This window comes from Triticum urartu, chromosome 1 (genome assembly GCF_003073215.2).
Source record: "Triticum urartu cultivar G1812 chromosome 1, Tu2.1, whole genome shotgun sequence".
NCBI lineage: Eukaryota > Viridiplantae > Streptophyta > Magnoliopsida > Poales > Poaceae > Triticum > Triticum urartu.
In genome coordinates, this window is record NC_053022.1 from 528,194,488 (window position 1) to 528,215,305 (window position 20,818).

Genomic DNA, 20,818 nt, shown 5'->3' on the forward strand with positions numbered 1-20,818 from the left:
CCCTAACTAGAGTGATTTTCGCTAGTCGAGGAGGAGGACGGTTTAATTACATCACAAATAAAGTTTCACCGTGCATAACTCAAAGTTTTGTCATACAGAAAGTATGGACTAAATGGACACATTGTCATATATCGACAATCACTCCAACATGTCGTTCCATCCATCCAAGTCAGGGAGATAGTCCCCGAGCCTAGTGAAAGGCTTCAGGTCGAGACGCTGAGAGGCTATCCGTGTTCGGACGTCTTCCCGCAACATTTGTCCTTCTCCGTAGAACATCCCTATTTTTCCAACGACCTCCTTCATGATGATTTGTGCAAGTTCGCGCTGGATGTTATAGAACTCAGCTCGAAGTCGATGATCCTCGATATCTCCTATGTCCTTTGCCCATTGCAGAATATGGGCATCGCCGGAAGAAGGTGACATGCAAAGGTTCTGGTGATCCCGTCTGTACTCCAGCATGTGGTGTAGGACATAGAATCCATCATTAAGAGAATCGTCCGGTTGCTGGATGCAGCAGAAGTTGGTCTTATGGCCGAAGGCGACCCTGCCGCCCCTCATCTTCTTGCCCCTGACCTCTCCACCCAGTGATTGGTAGTGATACATAGCACTGTCAAGAACATCCTTGATGTGGGTGTAATCTTTTTTGTGAATGTTCTTCGACGTGTCCAAGTAAAGAGCGTGGGAGAATCGGGGGTAGAGGATGATGAGGACGACGCGCCCGCAGCTGCGCAAAATAAGTCCTCAAATTAATTAGCCTCTACCGTGCAAATGAATGATTGAAATCGAAGGAAGGATAGCAGTGCGGATGACTTACACGGGATGATAAGGCACGAGAATCGCCCCCTTGTCCTTATTGGTGAGCATGAAACTGACGATGTAATCCCTCGTGTATTCACGGTGATTTGCGCAGACTCCCAAGAAGCCCTCGTGCATGTAGTACGGGTCAGCGACACAGATATGAGATATCTGCTCAACCCCGATGATGTAGTTCATGTGCAAGGCATAAAGGCGGACAAATGTAAAATCCAGCTTCTTCACGTGAAACATGTCGAATATGTAATCGAATCGGAGGAAGAACTTATCCGCGGGGAAGCTGTCGACGTACGACATTTGCCGCAGAACGTTAACCATGTAGAGTGGGTATCCTAGATCTTTCGAGGCGATGAGGTCTTTCTCTACCCGTAGCACATCGTCATGAAGTCTCTTTAGATCGCCGAATCTGGCTCGTAGCGCTGTTGCAGGTAGGATTGGTTGACCGGGGATATGCCATTTATCCGCACCGGGGATATCTATACGGTCCTGAAGCCGAGGCTGCTGAGGCGGCTGGATCATAGAAACAGCTTTTTTGCCTTTCCTCGCTCTCTTCCTAAACTTCTTTACTACCGGAAGGTCATCCATAATATGTTGAGACGGCAATTCAGGCACCGACTCATGACGCTCAAACCCTGAGGAGGCGCCAGTATAGACATACTGTTCAGCAGCGCCATCGTCGTCCTCATCCTCATCCATGGCGACGTCATCAGCAACTAATGGAGCCTCCTCCTTACCCCGTCCACTATCACCCAACCCGACACCCGACGATAATTGGGTAGGTGGGGTGTTGATGTTCATACCTTGCTGAGGCTGCGTGCTCGTGGGTGTGCTCCCGGCCGCCTCCAGACGAAGCAGACCCTTTGGCCACGACAGGACCCACCCAGCATTGCAACAATCACCAAGCCGCCACGGTGTCTCGTCGTCATCCCCTAGTAGTATTGGAGGAGGCCAATTCTCGTGGCCCGGTTTGACACTGGCCACGGAAACCTTGAAGACGTTCGTTGCTAGCCATGTTTCCTATGATTAAATCTAGTCAATTAATTCTAGACCTAATAAAATGAATAATGACATAAAAAAGGCCTATTGTTTTGCAGGAATGTTGACTCCTTCCTGGTGCGGCAAATCATGGGCACTCGATATGTCCTAGTTTGTAGCACAAGTCATGCCGAAATTCATGGAAAAATTCGGCATGAGCTTTGCTAAAAAGGGGACAAATCAAGAACGTGAAATTTGCCGGAAAAGAAATGAATCAACATTCCGGCAAAACATAGGCCACTAAGCATCATTCCCTGCAAACAGTGTCCAAATATACACGAGCAACCACATGTGCAAACAGTGTAGAAGAAAATTCATTTAACTACTAATAGAACAAAATTCAGTTAACTTTAGTGCTCTATAGTGATGGAAGGAAAAAAAATTCAGTTAACCACTAATTTCATTCATTTAGGTTATTCATTTAACATCACCTAATTAACCTACTGTACCAATACTACTAGCAGCACTACTAACCTAATTAACCTAGCAAAACTCTAGTGCCCTAACTGAAAAACATCTAATTAACATCTAATTTTTTTCTCTAAAATACAGAGAGAGATGAGTGAGGGGGAGGGGTGGGGGACTTATAGAGAGGGGAGAGACGGTGGCGGGGAGGTGCTCGGTGACGGAGGCAGGGGCGGAGAGGGCGGGCTCGGGCACGGGCAAGGGCAGTCCTGGGCGGGCTCGGGCGGCGGTGAGGTGGAGGGAGCCGACGGTGACGTGGAGGGCGGCCTTGGGCGGCGGCTGTGAGGCTGAGGGCGGCCTCAGGCGGTGGCGGTGAGGCTGAGGGCGGCCTCGGGCGGCGGCGGTGAGGCTGAGGGCAGCCTCGGGCGGCGGCGGTGAGGAGACGGCGGCGAGGGCGAGGGATGATTTGGGGAAAAATTGGTGGCCGGGGGGTGGGGTGGGGGGAAACCACTGTTTAAGTGAAACGTAAAGGTAGCGCGTTCCCGGAAACGCGCTATAGCTAAGTTAGCTATAGCGCGTTTACTGAAACCCGCTACTGCTATTCCTTTCTCCTTTTTCCCTTTTTTTATTTTTCTTTACATTTTATTTTTTCCCTTTCTCCTTTTTCTATTTCTTTTGTTTTCATTTACTTTTCTACTTGTTTTTCACTTTATTTTATTTCCGTTAGCAGCAGCGCTTTACACATAAGCGTGCTGCAGCTAAGGAGATTAGCAGTAGCGTTGGGCCATTATACGCGCTACTGCTAGGTTGGGCTAGCCATGTGCGCCCAGTTCAAACGTAGCAGCAGCGCTTTTCGCTTGTACGCGCTACTGCTAAAGTCATAGCAGTAGCGCGGTTTATTTACGCGCGCTGCTACTAAGTAGCATCAGCGCTTGATTTTGTACAACGCTACTGGTAAAATTCTGTGTATAGGCTTTTCCCTAGTAGTGAGTTCCCTTTTGATCTCGGGCCTCTCAACCCGGAGAGGAAAAGAAAACTGGTGGAAGAGGAGGAGACGGATGACGAGTAAGTTCTCCGTTCCTTACTGTCATTTCCATTTCCTTGAATTGGGTCGCTTGTCTTGATCCATTTTTTGCTTCCGTAGGGAGACAGAGACGTTGGCCCAGAGGGTGAAGAGGGCGAGGACCTCGGCGAGCAGCCAGCCCCCGGCTGGGGCTTCAGCGACACCACTGGTGGTGCTGAGCAGCCCGGACAGCAGCCCCCGGCGCAGCCCCCAGCGTAAGTTCGTCACCCTCTTCTTACTCAACATGTGGTAGGCGCTCGATGCTATGATGCTGACCTTGCCGGGTTTGCAGGAGGGGAGCGGCAGCAGGAGGAGCCACAGAGGGCTACTCCTAACACACCACCCCCATCGACTACGCCGCCACGGGGGGCGTCCCCGGCAAGGGCATCAGGCACGGTGCCCACACCCATGGAGGAAGAGGGGAAGTTGGGCGCTGGTGGCTCTGCCACAACGCCAAATGTTGGCGGAGAGGGGACTTCTGCTTCACATCCTGGCACTGGTGAGTCGCCTGTCCTTCGTCTCTGTTTTTCCCTTATTCTTTTCTTGGCTTCATTGCTCCCGTTGCTGCCCAGGCCCTCCTTCAACAGACATGGAGGACGTGGACACTGTTGTCGGGGATATTGCTGAGGAGGCCGCGGCGGAGGCCAGTAAGATTGCCGCTGAGGAGGCCGCCAAAGACGCTGACGAGGCCGCCGACGACGAAGCCGCCAAGGGTGTCGCCGGGGATGCCGCTGCGGGGGCCGCCAAGGCGACCGGCGAGGCTTCTACCGAGGGCGCCAGCGGTGGACCTGCCGGTGATGCCGGCAAGGCCTCCGTCGAGGAAGAGGTGGTGGGTGACCAGCCTCCCTCCTCCTCAACCTCGGGCCTCGGCAAATATCTGAAGGTAGGCGACGATCTCTTCGTCCACCTCCCAGGGGCGTCAAGCCGGGCACCCGCCGAAGGGGAAGTCTTTGACGGCGAGGTGCTTGCCACCACCGGGCTTGAGGTTGTCGGTGAGCCGGGCGTTGGCAGTGACGGTTCTCCGGAAGAGCAGCTTTTCCGCACTATGGGGGCCAACTTCCGAAAACTCTAGGCGCTCTACCGTGTCCGTCTGGACAAGGTTAAGTCCAAGATGGCAACGGTGGACCAGGCGGAAGTGGATTCCAAGGCGCGCATTGCTGAGACGCAGAGCTGGTTCCTCCAGACTCGCGAGGAGCAGAGGGCCCTTCAGGAGGAATTGGCCAAGCGCAATGTCGAGCTCACCATGAAGATGGCTGACATCGAGAAGGCCCAGGAACAGGCAACGAACTTGGCTGCCGCGGCCGAGGCCGTCCGGAACCAGCATCAAGCCGCACTGGATTCCCAGGAAGAGGACCTCACCGCGCGTGAGGCGAAGCTTGCCACAGCGCTCCGTGGCAAGGATGAGGAGCTCGAGGCCCTTGTCGCGCGGCGGACTCGCGAGCTGGAGCAGAGGCACAAGGAGGCACTCGATGCCCAGGCTCTGGCCCATGCCGGCAAGGTAAGGGAGTTGGAGGTGGCGCGGGACGAGCTGAAGGAGCAGGCCCTCAAGCTGTCCAACGAGAAGAGAACGCTCAACAGCGCCTTGGTGGAGGCGCAAGGAGCGGTCATCAGCAGGGCTGGGGAGCTCTCTGAAGCGCAAAACTCCGTCAGAGACCTCAAGCTGAAGCTAGAGGATCTCGAGAAGATGCTGTCGGAGAGCAGGGCTCGGGAGGAGACCTTGACCAGGAGCCTGGAGGAGGAGAAGCAGCTGCGGGCGAACGAGGCCGCCTCCCACCAGGATTATGTGGCGGGCAAGAACAAATGGATCAGCCGTCTGGAGGAGGTCGCTGGCAGGGTCACCTCGCAGTTGGCCACCATGGGGATGCCAAACGTGAGGTACGCCCCTGAGCACAGCGGGACCGTCAACACCAAGTTGACCCTGTTCTTCGAGGGCGTACTCGGAGCCTTGGCTTATCTTCACTCCAACAGGACAGCCACGCTGACCGAGGAGGCCCGGCAACTTTGCCAGAGGGTCGTGACCAAGGTCCTCACCAAGATGGCGTACTGGAATCCCGATCTTGACTTCACGGCCGCGATGAAGAGCTTGCCGGATGGTGCTGACCTCACGATGCTCAAGGAGCGCATCAAGCCCATCACCGACTGCATCGACGAAATCAAGAGGGTGGAAGGCCAGCGCCGGGATTAGGCATCCCGTTCTTCTTCGCCGCTGCGGGTTCCCGACCAAGACAAATTTTATCTTTAGTTAGAACCGCAGCTATGATGTGATGTAATATAACTTTTAAGTACTCTTAATTTTCATGCATGTTATTTCCCCGTTCAATTCCTCTTTGTATGTGTGCCCTACGTCGATCGGGAAGGCTTGCCGGCGCGGAAGCCCCTAGCGGCGTTTTGGGGACGGATCCCCATGGCCAGCAGGGTACGCGTGCTGCCGGATGAGCCACCTTTTCGTTCTGAACGCGGCCGCTCGAACTGTCGAGCTTGACTCGAGTCAGAATCGGGGGCGTTGCTGATTGTGGAAGGCTACTCTGCTATTCTCGACGCAGCCACTTGAGCTGTTGAGCGGACTCGAAATAGGGCAAGGGCGTTGCCGATCGTGGTAGAGCCCCCTGGCGTGCAGGTTTCCCATACAAAGCAAATATCTCCAGGGGGAATAACCTCAAATAAGAAGGGTAGCACAAATAAGGGTTCAGTGCAACTTAGCTTCTGTTTGCGATCGCTCGAGTGTCGATCTTCTGGCCTCCTTTCTTCTTCAAGGGTCACGAAGATGAAGGAGTGTCGGGCTAACTGCTAGAGCCGATTCTCACAACTGCGCCCCCTACCTGGCGCGCCAAAGATGTCGGTGGGAACGACACCTATGGGATCACAAGAATCCCTACTACGGTTGCGGGGCGCGGGGTCGTGAGAAGAGCGGATCAAACAGATAGCACACGGTTCGTTTATCCAGGTTCGGGCCGCGAGGGTGCATAAAACCCTACTCCTGCTTTGGTGGATTGTATATCTGTGTTCTTGAGCTAGCTATGGGGCGTGACGAGCTCCAAAAAGCCGAATCCCCCTCCTGGTCGCCTCGGGCCTCCTTTTATAGGAAAAGGGGTGGCCACAGTGGCACACATGAGGTGGAAAGGGAACAGTGATGTGAGGTTATCCCTCGCATTACATGACAAGGCGCATTTAATGCGTCCTGCTTAGGTGTCCTTGCTTTATCGGGGACGGGGGAGATACCTGTCTCGTCCGTCGCCGCTCCCTCTCGTGTCGACACGCACCCTGGCCAGCGGCGCCCGCGGTGCCATGTAGGCAGGCAGGCGGCTGAGGTGGCGCAGCGGTGGGTCTCCACGAAGATCCGTATGCCGCCACGCAGGTGCCTGCCCAGCTGGTTGGGTCGGCAGCTGCATGCGAACTGCGGTGGAGGTTTGACTGGCGTGGGCCTGATGGTGGCCCTACGGGTGTTCTTGGCAAGGGCCTTGCCGGGGCCCCGGCAAGGGTCTTGCTATGGCGCCTACTATCATACCCGGCAAGGCTCTTGCCGGGGGCCTTGTGGTCCTCCTTGGCTGGGATCCCGCCAAGGATCATCATCTTCTAAAGGGTGTATCTGATCTTGAATGTCTTCACAAAGATCTGCATGCCACCACGGGGATGTCTCCCGAATCCTTGCCCCATGGGGGCAGTGGACTCAAGGGTGACTCACTCCGTAGGTGTGGGGCGAGCTGGCACGGCAAGGGTCTTGCCGGGTTTGCTAAAACCGCCTCCCGGCAAGGATCTTGCCGGGGGGGTCCGCTTCGTCCCCTTTGCTCTTTGTGGTCTTGGTCTTGGCGTCGTTCTGCTTCTCCTGAGCTTCGGCCTTACCTTGGCTCACCTCCCTTGCCTTTCTCAGTGTGGTGGTGCCCGTGGCTCAGACTGCCCGTGCACGGTTATAGGGGTACAAAAAGTGTACCCCTCTTTTTGTACACCGACACATGGACTCAACATTAGTCATAAGGAACTCACATACTTATTGCAAAAATCTATTAGTTATCGAAACAAAGTACTACGCTCATGCTCCTAGGGGGATAGATTGGTAGGAAAAGACCATCGCTCGCCCCCGACCGCCACTCATATGGAAGAAAATCAAAAAAATAAATCATGCTCCGACTTCATCACATAATGGTTCACCATACGTGCATGCTACGGGAATCACAAACTTTAACACAAGTATCTCTCAAATTCACAACTACCCAACTAGCATGACTCTAATATCACCATCTTCATATCTCAAAACAATCATAAGGAATCAAACTTCTCATAGCATTCAATGCACTTTATATGAAAGTTTTTAGTATATCCATCTTGGATGCCCATCATATTAGGACTAATTTTATAGCCAAAGCAAATTACCATGCTGTTCTAAAAGACTCTTAAAATAATATAAGTGAAGCATGAGAGATCAATAATTTCTATAAGATAAAACCACCACCATGCTCTACAAAGATATAAGTGAAGCACTAGAGCAAAATTATCTAGCTCAAAAGATATAAGTGAAGCACATAGAGAATTCTAATAAATTCTGATTCATGCGTGTCTCTCCCAAAAGGTGTGTACAGCAAGGATGATTGTGGTAAACTAAAAAGCAAAAACTCAAATCATACAAGACGCTCCAAGCAAAACACATATCATGTGGTGAATAAAAATATAGCGTCAAGTAAAGTTACCAATAGACGAAGACGAAAGAGGGGATACCTTCCGGGGCATCCCCAAGCTTAGGCTTTTGGTTTTCCTTGAATTTTACCTTGGGGTGCCTTGTGCATCCCCAAGCTTAGGCTCTTGTCACTCCTTATTCCAAGATCCATCAAATCTTTACCCAAAAACTTGAAAACTTCACAACACAAAACTTCAACAAAAAATCTCATGAGCTCCGTTAGTATAAGAAAATAAACCACCACTTTAAGGTACTGTAATGAACTCATTATTTATTTATATTGGTGTTAAACCTACTGTATTCCAACTTCTCTATGGTTCATACCCCCTGATACTAGCCATAGATTCATCAAAATAAGCAAACAACACGTGAAAAACAGAATCTGTCAAAAACAGAACAGTCTGTAGCAATCTGTAACTTTCGAATACTTCTGTAACTCCAAAAATTATGAAAAAATATAAGGACCAGGATAATTTGTATATTGATCTACTGAAGTTTTAATTGGCATTTTATCGCTCTCTGGTAAAGAACGAAAATTATATTCGTAAGCGCATACTTTCTGTTTTTATCAGCAAGATCAAACAACAATCACCCAAGAAGATCCTAAAGGCTTTACTTGAAACAAACACTAATTAAAACATAAAAAACACAATCATAACAGAAGATAGATGAATTATTTATTACTAAACATAAACAAAAGGCAAAGAATAAAAATAAAATTGGGTTGCCTCCCAACAAGCGCTATCGTTTAATGCCCCTAGCTAGGCATAAAAATAAGAATAGATCTAGGTATTGCTATGTTCTCCCTTTTGGTGATAAAGAGAGAATTTCTTATCTAAAGCACTTATATTTCTATTTTGTGAGAGTATGTGGCCATTAATGGTAGAAGAAATATTAAGCACACTACGAATATTTGCATCTAAGCTAGACTTCATCTCTTTGATAATTTCATTCTGATAAAAATACAAAAGAGAGGTGGATTCAACCTTTTCACTCATGGGGTGCCCAAATATAGCTTTCATCTTTTCATAGGTATCGATGGCATCCCCCTCAAGAAAACCTTCTTCAAAATAGAATCCAAAACTTGCTTGAAAGAAGAAGGTAAGCCAACATAAAAACTTTTTAAGTAAATCTCAATGTGATATTGGGGCATATAGCTGGCTCGGATCCTTAATAGCCTATCCAAAGCATCTTTCAAAGATTCATCAAGCAAATAACGAAAAATTTAAGGATCATCTTCATCAAAAGTATTCAAGCTCTCATCAACAATCCCGGTAGGTCCTTCCATAGCATCATTATTTGTGAGCTTAGAAAAGACAGAGGGACTATCCAAAGTATTAAAACCCGGGAGAAAACCCATAGCCCCTTTTGGTTCGGCCATGGCGATAGAAAGGCAAAGGTTTTCGAAAATCATTTTAGAAGTGGGGGAGAGGAAAACGAGAGGCGAATGGCAAATAATGTAATGCAAGGGAGAAGAGTTTATGGTGGGTACTTGGTATGTCTTGACTTGGCGTAGATCTCCCCGGCAACGGCACCAGAAATCCTTCTTGCTTCCTCTTGAGCCTGTGTTGGTTTTCCCTTGAAGAGGAAAGGGTGATGCAGCAAAGTAGCATAAGTATTTCCCTTAGTTTTTGAGAACCAAGGTATCAATCCAGTAGGAGACAATGCACAAGTCACCTAGTGCCTGCACAAACAATCAAGAACCTTGCAACCAACGCGATAAAGGGGTTGTCAATCCCTTCACGGTCACTCGCGAAAGTGAGATCTGATAAAGATAGTAAAGTAAATATTTTTGGTATTTTTGTTTTATACATTGGAAAGTAAAGATTGCAAAATAGTAAACGAGATGCGATGAAAATAAAAGAGATGCAATATAATAAGAAAGAGACCCGGGGGCCATAGGTTTCACTAGTGGCTTCACTCAAGATAGCATGTATTATGGTGGGTGAACAAATTACTGCCGAGCAATTGATAGGAAAGCGCATAGTTATGAGAATATCTAAGGCAATGATCATGAATATAGGCATCACGTCCGTGTCAAGTAGATCGAAACGATTCTGCATCTAATACTATTACTCAACACATCGACCGCTATCCAGCATGCATCTAGAGTATTAAGTTCATAAGAACAGAGTAACGCATTAAGCAAGATGACATGATGTTAGAGGGATAAACTCAAGCAATATGATATAAACCCCGTCTATTTATCCTCGATGGCAACAATACAATACGTGCCTTTCTGCCCCTACTGTCACTAGGAAAGGACACTGCAAGATTGAACCCAAAGCTAAGCACTTCTACCATTGCAAGAAAGATCAATCTAGTAGGACAAACTAAACCGATAATTCGAAGAGACTTGCAAAGATATCAAATCATGCATATAAGAATTCAAAGAAGAACCAAATAATATTCATAGATAATATTGTTCATAAACCCACAATTCATCGAATCTTGGAAAACACACCGTAAAAGAGTATTACATCGAATAGATCTCCAAGAACATCAAGGAGAACTTTGTATTGAGAATCAAAGAGAGAGAAGAAGCCATCTAGCTAATAACTATGGACCCGAAGGTTTGTGTTAAACTACTCATGCTTCATCGGAGAGGCTATGGTGTTGATGTAGAAGCCCTCCGTGATCGATTCCCCCTCCGGCAGATCGCCGGAAGAGGCCCCAAGATGGGATCTCACGGGTACAGAAGGTTGCGGCGGTGGAAAAGTGGTTTTGTGGCTCTCTGCGATCGATCTAGGGTATAAGAGTATATATAGGTGGAAGAAGTACGTCGGTGGAGCTATGTGGGGCTCACGAGGGTGGGGGCGCGCCTACCCCCTAGGCGCGCCCTCCTGCCTCGTGGCCGCCTCACAGATTTCCAGACTTCCACTCAAAGTCTCATGGTTTGCTTTCGGTCCAAGAAAGATCATCGCGAAGGTTTCATTCCATTTGGATTCCGTTTGGTATTCCTTTTCTGCGAAACACTAAAATAGGCAAAAAAAAAACAGAAACTGGCACTGGGCCTCCGGTTAATAGGTAAGTCCCAAAAATAATATAAAAGAGCATATTAAAGCCCATTAAACATCCAAAACAGATAATATAATAGCATGGAACAATAAAAAATTATAGATATGTTGGAGACGTATCACCGCCTACGTCGTCGGCATCGGTGCCGCCGGTCTGGCCTCAGTGCCGCCGGTCTGGCCTCAACACCCGGTGCCGCGGCCAGTGCTGCCTCTGGATGAGGAGTTCGACTCGTCGGAGCTTTTCCTGGTGCGCCGCTCCCGGTCCAAGGAGGAGTTGGAGGGCCGACTGGAGTTATCCATGGTGGCATACGTGGCTGGCGCATGGAAGGATATCTCGCCGGAGTTCGTCCTCGAGGTGCTGCAGGTCAAAGTGGGCATCGAGCCGCAGTGGGTGTCCGTGCACCATTTCCAGCCGGAGGACTTCCTCATAGTCTTCACACGCCTAGAGCACACGAACAGGTTATGCGCCATGCCGGCGGTGGACCATCGCAGGGTCAGATTGTTCTTTCGTCAGTGGAACCGGCAAGCCCAAGCAGTGCATTCAGTGTTCAGGAACAAGGTGTGGGTCGAGATTGAGGGCATCCCGCCGCATGCCTGGGAGCTGGAGGTGGTGGAACGGCTTCTGGGCTCGTCTTGCTTGGTCGATGTGGTGGCACCGGACACGAGCTCCTGGGCGGACCTCTCTTCCTTCAAGGTTACGGCATGGACGATGGACCCAGAGGTGATCCCGACGCTCCGTTGGCTGGGAGTGCCAGAACCTGGCTTGGGGGTGCGGCCATCACAGCCGACGCTGTTGCAATACAAAGTTCTCATTCATCTTGTGAAAGTTCAAGATTTTGCAGAGGCCGAGGAGCCATGATTTCTAGGAGGTTTTTCCAGCAGTGGTCAGAGTGGTTTGCCGGACTCCGAGGGCAGCATGGATGGTGGCGGTGGGGCCGCGGCTCGCCGTCGGTCGTGGTAGTTCGGTGCTCGTGATTCTCAGGGAGGTGCGAGCTCGGGCCGTGGCGGCAATGGCGCGAGTTCTGGTGGCAGCGGTCGCGGTGGACTGACCGGTCGATCCATGGCGGCCATGGAGTGGCGGCTGCCCGCCATGGAGGATGCGCCGGTGGTGGCCCTGGTGTGCCAGCAGGTGCATGTCAGCGACCGTATCGCGGTCAGGACCTCTGCTTTTGACCGTCTGACCGGGTTGGCTACCACAAGGCAGGATCAGGATCAGGTCCAGGAAGGCGCAGCTGGGTCAGGGCGCAGAGAACTTTCGCTAGTAGCTTTGGTAATGGATGAGGACGGTGATCGCGGTACAGCTCATGCGGAGGATTCGGTAGTGGTGGGGGTCGAGGAACAACGGGCAGATCGTGCGTCGAGCACAAGGCCACAGCTGGCATCGATTGTGGTGGTGCCTGAGACGGTCCAAAAAGTGGCCTCTGCTTCGGATCCCCAGACAACAGTGGTGGGACCGGCAGTAGGTACTGGCAGGTTTGCAATTTCAAACCAGGAAGAAGCGACCAATACTGACTTGGCGGAGCGCGAGCCTATCCAGAGCGCTATACCATTGCAGGCGGGCCCGCTTGCAGCTTTGGTGGCTCCGGAAGTGGAAAGACGGGAGGTCGGCCATAGCAGTGCAACGGGATGGGTGATCGACCCTCCAATGATTGAGTCGAAGATCGAGACAGTGCAGTGCTAGCCTCTGGGTCAGTGTGGACCAATCCAGTTGGAGGGCCTACTGCCATGTGCACGTGACCTATTGCAGCCGGCTCCCACTTCTGATAAGGACAAGGTGCTGCAGAGGGACCCACCTACTGATTTGACAGGATGTGTTGATGGGGAGTGGGATTCCCTCCTGTTGGTGCATGACCCTTCTGCATGTAATGGAGTGCATGCATGCATGGAGGAGCGAGACGTGGGTGTCACATCACCACTGCATGTGGATGATACCCAACATGCAAATGGAGGAGATGTGCAGGCTGATACACATGGTTCAGTGACTATGGCTCGATAGTGTGAGGTGCAGTTGGAGACGGATACAGAAGCGAACCAGGGGATATCGGAGAAGGAGGAGGTGGCGTATGGCCGGATGAAGACTTTATGCACTAACATTATCAAGAGGTTACCCCCCCCTATTCTGAAGGAAGTACATGCCTCGTCCCTCCACTCAGATGCTGAGCCTTTCACCCCCCCGACCTACGACCAGGGCGGCCAAGAGAGCCGGGATGACTACACTAACCAAGGCGACGCCGGCGGAGAATGTTCTGTTGCGAGCCCTAGGCTTGGTCCCTGAGGATCTGGAGCCAGGTGAGGCTGTTGTGGATGAGCTCAAGGAGTTATTTGACTCACCACTCCGCGAGCAACATGTGAGAGTGATCGCTGCAATTTTTGGCAAGATGCTACCACCGAGGGCTGAACTTGAGGGAGGGAACGCGATGGTGATCGATGCATAGTCTTTGTGCAGTTTGGTGCTGGAGTTTTATACATGTCAATCATGGATCCAAGCCCATCGATTACATGCTGGAACGTGAGAGGTTTGAACAATCCGGCAAAAAAGAAGGTGGTGAGGGAGTTCATCTCCTCGATCAAATGTAATAGGATGTGTCTCTTGGAGACGAAATTAGATGTTGTAGACCATTTTACAATCATGCAATGTATTGGACCATCATATGATGGTTTTTCTTACCTCCCGGTGATTGATACTCGTGGAGGTGTGGTCTTGGTGTGGGACTCGACCATGGTGTAGGTGGATCATGTTGTCTTGGACACACATGCTCTCCCGGGGCTGGTTCATAACCTAGACAGGAGTCAATGGTGGATCACAGTGGTGTATGGTCCACAAGGAGATGAGAAGTTTTGCAGGAGCTTCCGTCACGGAGGACGGCTTGCCCCGGTCCCTGGATGCTACTGGGTGACTTCAACATGATACTTCAGGCATCGGAGAAAAATAACACAAGCATTAACCGGCACACCATGACCTACTTCAGGGCGTCCGTGGATGATCTCGAACTAAAGGAGTCGTATATGCATGGGAGACGCTTCACGTGGACAAATGAGAGAGATTGCCCTACCCTTACCAAAATAGACCGTGTCCTTGTGTCGGTGGACTGGGATCTAATGAATCCTGACTGCTTTCTGCAGGCGCTGGGAACGAATGTGTCGGATCATGCTCCTTTACACTTAAGTATGAAGGCCATGTGCAACACAAAGCGGAGGTTCTGATTTGAGATGTACTAGACTAAGTTGGAGGGGTTCGAAGACGCAGTCAGAGCGGCCTGGGTATGTGATGATGCCGTCATCGATCCATTTAAAAGAATCGATGCTCTATTCCGGAAAGCGGCCATGGCACTGCAATTGTGGGGGCAGTGGAAGACTGGCAACATCTAAACCATGCTTGCAGTGGCCAACTAGGTGATCCTAAGGTTGGAACAAGCGCAACAGTTTCGAACCCTAACTTCAGAAGAGCTATGACGGAGGACCCTAAAGATGGCCATGCTAGGGCTAGCGTCTCTTGAGAGGACTATTGCTAGGCAGCGCTCAAGGATTAGATGGCTGGGCACTGGCGACGCCAACACTAGACTTTTCCAGGCGGTGGCCAATGGAAGACGCACCAAGAATTATATTGCGCATGTCAACAGGGGAGACGATATAATCACTGAGCAGCACCAAAAGGAGGAGGTTTTCACCACCGAGTTCAGGAACCAAATGGGAAAGTGCCAGGCCCGGTATTTTACCCTTGCCCTTGATTGCCTTGAGATGGAAACTGTGGATTTACAAGATCTGGACGCCATATTTACGGAGGAGGAGATTTGGAATGTCATTAAAGACTTGCCGGCCGATCATGCTCCGGGTCTAGATGGCTTTATAGGCATCTTCTATCAGAAGGCTTGGCCTATAATCAAGAATTATATTATGGTAGCTATTTTGAAGCTGTACATTGGAGATGGCCGTGGGTTTGGCAAGTTGAACAAGGCGTTGATCACCGTGATTCCGAAGCGAGCGGATGCTGATTCTGTGGGGGACTATCGCCCGATTAGCCTGACGCACAGCTTTGCCAAGCTTTTCGCCAAGGCGCTGGCCTTTAGGGCAAGGAGATGCATGAAAGAAATTGTACGGGCAAACCAATCGGCTTTCATTGAAGCAAGATGCCCGCATGATAATTTCCCCTTGTCAGACATATTGCTAGGAAATTACATGCGAGGAAGACGCTGGGAGTGTTTCTGAAGCTTGATATCACGAGCGCGTTCGATTCCTTGTCCTGGTCGTTCTTGTTCCAAGTGATGAGGAAGAAAGGTTTTGGGGAGGCTTGGATCAGGTGGGTGGCTATCTTGTTACAAACTGCTAGCACGAAGGTTGTGGTAAATGGATGCCCTGGACAAAGCTTTGTGCACGCCTGCGAACTTCGCCAAGGGGATCCCGTTTCACCACTCTTGTTCGCCATTGCTATGGAAGCCTTAAGGTGCTGTTCAGGAAGGGAGCCGAGGAAGGAGTAGTTAGCAAATTCAATGGGACTCTCCTACTCAGAGGCTGTCTATTTACGTGGACGATGTTGCGTAGTTCATCAGACCGACGGAGATGGACTTGGCTTTCGTCAAGCTGGCGCTGGAGAGCTTTGGCGAGGCATCCGGATTGGATGTCAACTACAATAAATCCAAGGCGATCTTGATTAGAGGCATGGAGGAGGACCAGCAGAGAGTTGCCTTCCACCTGCAATGTGGCATTGGCCAGTTTCCATGCAAGTATCTAGGCATTCCTCTGGCGATACACCAACTCACAAGAGCAGATTGGCAAGCACTTTTGGATCAATTTAGGAAATTTATCCCGGCTTGGCAACGTGGTCTCATTCAAAGGCCTGGACGTCTTGTTCTCATCAAATCCGTGGTGGCGGCGAGCCCTATCCATCAGCTCATGGTGCTTAATGCTCCTGATTGGGTGTTTGACGAAATTAACACATGGATGAGGTCGTTTTTCTGGGCCGGGAAGGCTAACGTAAATGGCGGGCAATGCCTAGTGGCATGGAATAATATCTGTCACCCAACAAGGTTTGGAGGCCTCGGAGTAAAGAATTTGAAGATGCAAGCCCTTGCCCTAAGGGGAAGATGGGAGTGGCTGAGGAGGACGGACTTGACCAGACCTTGGCAAGGAATCCCGTTTTTGGTCGACGAAGAAGCGAGGCAAGTGTTCAATCGCTTGGTGCAAATCACAGTTGGAGCTGGGGATAGAGTCCTCTTCTGGAAGGACCGATGGATGAACGGCTTGGCTGTGGCGGACATTGCACCGGCCATCTTACCCTTGGTTCCCACTAGAGTGCAGAACCAACGGACGATGGGCCAAGCTATGGTGGACAACAGGTGGGAGATGGACATCAATGGAGAGCCACCTTTCATGGCCCTGATGCAACTCAAGCATCTCAGAGTGGCTACTGATGCACATCGCGACCCGCAGGGACCGGATACATTTGCATGGCCTTGGGATACATCCGGCCAGTACAGTGCCCGCTCGGTGTATCGGATTCTGCACCTCGGGCTAGCAACTTCCCCTACCTACGAGTGTATTTGGAGGAGTGGGGCGATTCTCAAATGCAAAATCTTTGCATGGTTAGCGGTGCAGTACAGGCTCTAGACCTCGGATCGGCGAGCTAGGCATGGCCTGCAGGACTCTACGACAATTTGCTACACGTACCTACAAGATGAAGAAACGGTAAACCATATCATGCTACATTGCACGTATGCAAAGGAAGTATGACATTTATGTTTCACGGCCATCAGTATCACCGTTCGATAGCCACACACATGTGACTCGCTTGAGGCGTGGTGGCTTCAGACGCGTCGTGCCATCTCGACGAGTGATAGAAGAGGCTTTGACACCATTGTCATCTTCGTCGCATGGTCTTTATGGAAGCAAAGGAATGCAAGCGTTTTTGGGCGGTTGGAGCAACAGAGGAGGCCGCGGCCGTTGGTGCACCAAATCATGGATGAACTTAAAGTTTGGGATGAAGCTGGAGTTGGGAGATTACATCGATTTGTGAGTAGTTAGGCTAGTGTTTGCTTAGGTGTTGAGTGAGTCTTGCTAACTTGATGTTCGCATCTATGCCTATCTTTTTGTAATTATGTTTGCTTATTTCTATAAAAATATGATACACCATTGATGTACTCTCGAAAAAAATGATGCCCGCCGCTCGCGGCGATCCAACGGTCCAGAGGGGGTCGCGAGAGGAAGCAGCAGCGCGAACGTGCGCTCCTTATCTTTTCGTTTTTTGCCGTTTCTTCCATTTTTTGTCGTTGAAGCAAATCTACACAGCGAACTTCCAAAGATATTCCCGCCAGCTGTTATGTACGCACTGTATGATTCAGTGGCCACATCACGAGGAAACAAGTCCAGCTCCCAAAAGTAATAAAACACGATGTCGTTCTCCAAAGAAAACAATACAATATGGGGGCAGGAGACAGACTTCCCGGTGTGAAAGCAAGGGGTGGCAGGATCGCGCCGGGCCAGATCACGACACGCCACACATTACGCACGTGGTCCATGACGCATTGAACCGCCGGAATATATCTATTCCCCCCTAGGGGTGGGGTGGGGGTTTCCTCGAACGCGCCCCATTCGCCTGACCCCTTTTCCTCCCGGCAACTTGATATTTCAGCGACTAAAAAAGCAAAGCCGAGCTTTCAACAGCTAGAAAAAAAGTCCATCTCGCAGCAGCTAGCGTTTAGTTTCCCACCCCTGCGCCCGATAGCTACGTGCACTACATCATCCTCCCCCACCCAACCCCATCCGTGGAAAAAACCCACATGCTCCTCATTGATGCGCCCATCTTAACTAAAACAAAACCAATCAAACTTTCCAACCTCACATCGGACGGGCGACGACCTTTTTATACCACATGTGCGCGTCGCCAAATGAAACGTGCGTCCCGCTTTATTCTAATTCTACTAGTTTCTTGACAGGAATTATTGATTAGTACTCCTACTAGCATCTGCCTGAACTTTCCTTCAAGTTTATCTCGTCTGACTCTGACAAGTTCACGGCTCCGTTTTGCAAACAGTGTTCAAACTGCTGCAAGCATCCCCTAAAGAAAAAAGTTTACTGCGAGCACATCAACCGGTACTAGTTCGTTTCACTTTGATGGGACCCTACTGTTCGAAATAAAATAGAATTGATGGGACCACGGCGAAAATTTCTTGCCGGAAATCAAGTACCACTCGAGTTTCTTGGAATCAATCAGTGTTTTTATTCTGTGCGGGAATTGAATTCTTTTCTGTGTGTACATCAGATTCATATGATCATCGTATGTATGTATGGGCATGTACAAAGTGGATGTATATGAAAAATTATTTGCTTTTTTACACCAGGGTGTGACCATTTACCACTAGCTAAAAAATGATGATCGGTTTTCGGCTGTAGCTGCGTCCTGCAGGCCGTTGCCTGTGGTCTCCACCTTCCTCCTCCTCACCGTCACCTTGAGCCCGCCGTGCATGTGGGAAGTGAGCAGCGGCAGGAACGCCGGCGTGCGGCCCTCGTCGACGGGGCGGAGGTCGAACCGGCGGAGTATGGCGCCGGCCACGAACTTCATCTGCACAAAGGCCATCTCCCTGCCCAGGCACGTCCGCGGGCCGCCCTGGAACACCGGGTACTTGAAGGGAGACACGCCGCCAGACGCCGAGTTGCTGTCCGTCGGCAGTGCGAGCCACCTCTCCAGGCTGAACTCGCCGGCGTCGGAGCCCCAGATGGCCTCCATCCTCCCCATCCCGTACTGAAAGTAGGTGACCCGGTCGCCGGGCCAGACACGGGTGCCGTCCGGCAGCACGTCTGCCGCCGCCGCGTGCTTTGAGTCCCACGCCACCGGCGGGTACAGCCGCATGGTCTCGCTCAGCGCCGCGTGGAGCACCCGCATCCTGCGGAAGTCGTCGAGGTCGAAGCCTTCGCCGGCGTAGGTGCCGTTGCTGCTGTCTCGTCTCATGCTCGTGATCTCCTCCAGCACGTCTCGCTCCACGTCGCGGTGGCGCATGAGCAGCCAGAAGAACCAGGTCAGCGCCGACGACGTCGTGTCGCGGCCGGCCATGATGAAGCTGATCACCATGTCCCGGATATCCTCGTCGGCGTAGCCGCAATCGATCATCCGCGACAGCAGGTCGTTCCTCTCGTCGCCGGCGTTGACCAGGAAGCGCTCCTTTTTGCGGCTCCTGATGAGATCCATGACGGCTTCGTGAATAACCTTGACCTCCTCGCGCAGCCGCCGCTCCGAGCCGATGTTGAGCGCACGCTTGATCTTCCAGACGGCGGCCAGCGGCGCAGCCCCGCGCCTGGCGATGATCCCGGCGGCGGCGTCGAACGCGGTGGCCAGCCTCGGCGCGGGCAATGCCGGGTCGAGGCATCCCGGGTCAACGCCCAGCGAGACACGGCAGATGACGTCGAATGCGAACCGGCGGAGGACATCCTGCATGTCCACGGCGCCGCCGCCCGGCTCAGCGGCCGCTTCCATCGCCGGCACGAGGCGGTCGAGCGCCTCCGCCTCGAGCACGGCAATCTCCAGCTCACGGAGCGTGCGCGCCGAGAACTCGTGGCTGACCAGCTTCCGCTGGGCGAACCACTTGTCGCCGTCGACGTTGAAGATGCCATTGCCGAGCAGGTCGCCGAGCACGTCGGTGAAGGGCTTCCCCTTGGGGAAGTTGCCGAAGTTGCCCAGGAGGATGTACTCGACGTTGGCCGGGTTCGCGGTCACCACGGTCCGGCGCGCGCCCAGGCGGTCAACGACGATCGTCTGGGTGGGCGAGGCCGCCAGCATCTCGGTGTACCAGTCGAGGAGCCGCCGCCGGTTCTCGTAGAAGGCGAGCAGGCAGCCGATGACCGGGTAGCTTCTCGGGCCATGGCCAGCGCTGCTGGCAGAACCAGATCGAAGCGAGTAGAGCAGGACCAGGAGGCAACACGCCACGAACTGAAAGCACAGCATGTAAGGTACCATCCTGTACCTCGATCTAGTGATTATAATCAGAACAAAGGAGGTAGGGTTGGAGAGAGAAAGGATGGACGAGGCAGCACACAGTATTTGTCGACATATATATACCAAGTACCTGCTCGCCCTTTGCTGCTCCTTTTTTTCTCTCCCGGAAAGCGATGACCATATATTTATTAAGTGCTAGCATAGAATTCTAGAAAACCACTTAGGCCCTCCAGTACCACTGTACCAGCCCACCAGAATATCAACCGTCATCGATGAAGAAAAGCATAGATCGAAATAATTTAACATGACACATGGACACACAACAAAGACTTGATCCATGTGGATCCATCGAAGACAAACGCCGATCGAATCTGATGACGCTAGAAGCATAGCCGGAACGGGTGATAGGTGCGGATTAGTAGATTACGTTTCTATAAATTTTACTTTCGTAAGCTTAAATACCATTGAAGTGCACCAATAAATTGGATGTTAAATTTTGATACATTAGTAGTTTGAGCATAATTAAGACAAATTTACCGGTCACATAATTCGGCAGTTACAAACTTAATTATTGAACGTGCTAATTACAGTTATTGTGGTTCTTTTCTTTCTTTGCAACAATACAAAGTTGTCTATATTCAAATCTACTATTGAACATGTGTTCCCTAACTCAGCGGCTAATGTCATATTCAAACTGTCCGTATTCTTGCAACAGTGGAAATCTCTAATTAAGGAGGCTGACAAGGCGGTTCTGGAGGTCCTCATTGGCCGTGTGCGAGCTACTGCTGTTTATATCTCCGGGATTGATCGGGCTAGGTCGCCGTTGTGGGAGCTCCCTCTTCTTTGTCGTGTAAGTCTTCGTCCGCTCCTGTTTAGATGTTTAGCTTTTGGTC

General features: G+C 51.2%; 1 protein-coding gene across 1 annotated transcript; it reads right to left on the reverse strand.

Annotated features, from left to right (window-relative positions):
* Positions 1-18,191: 18,191 nt before the first annotated feature.
* On the reverse strand, positions 18,192-20,036 carry LOC125525901 (cytochrome P450 94B3-like). Its single transcript, XM_048690911.1, has one exon. The coding sequence runs from the start codon at positions 19,944-19,946 to the stop codon at positions 18,354-18,356; it is 1,593 nt and encodes a 530-aa protein (XP_048546868.1). The 5' UTR covers positions 19,947-20,036; the 3' UTR covers positions 18,192-18,353.
* Positions 20,037-20,818: the final 782 nt, after the last annotated feature.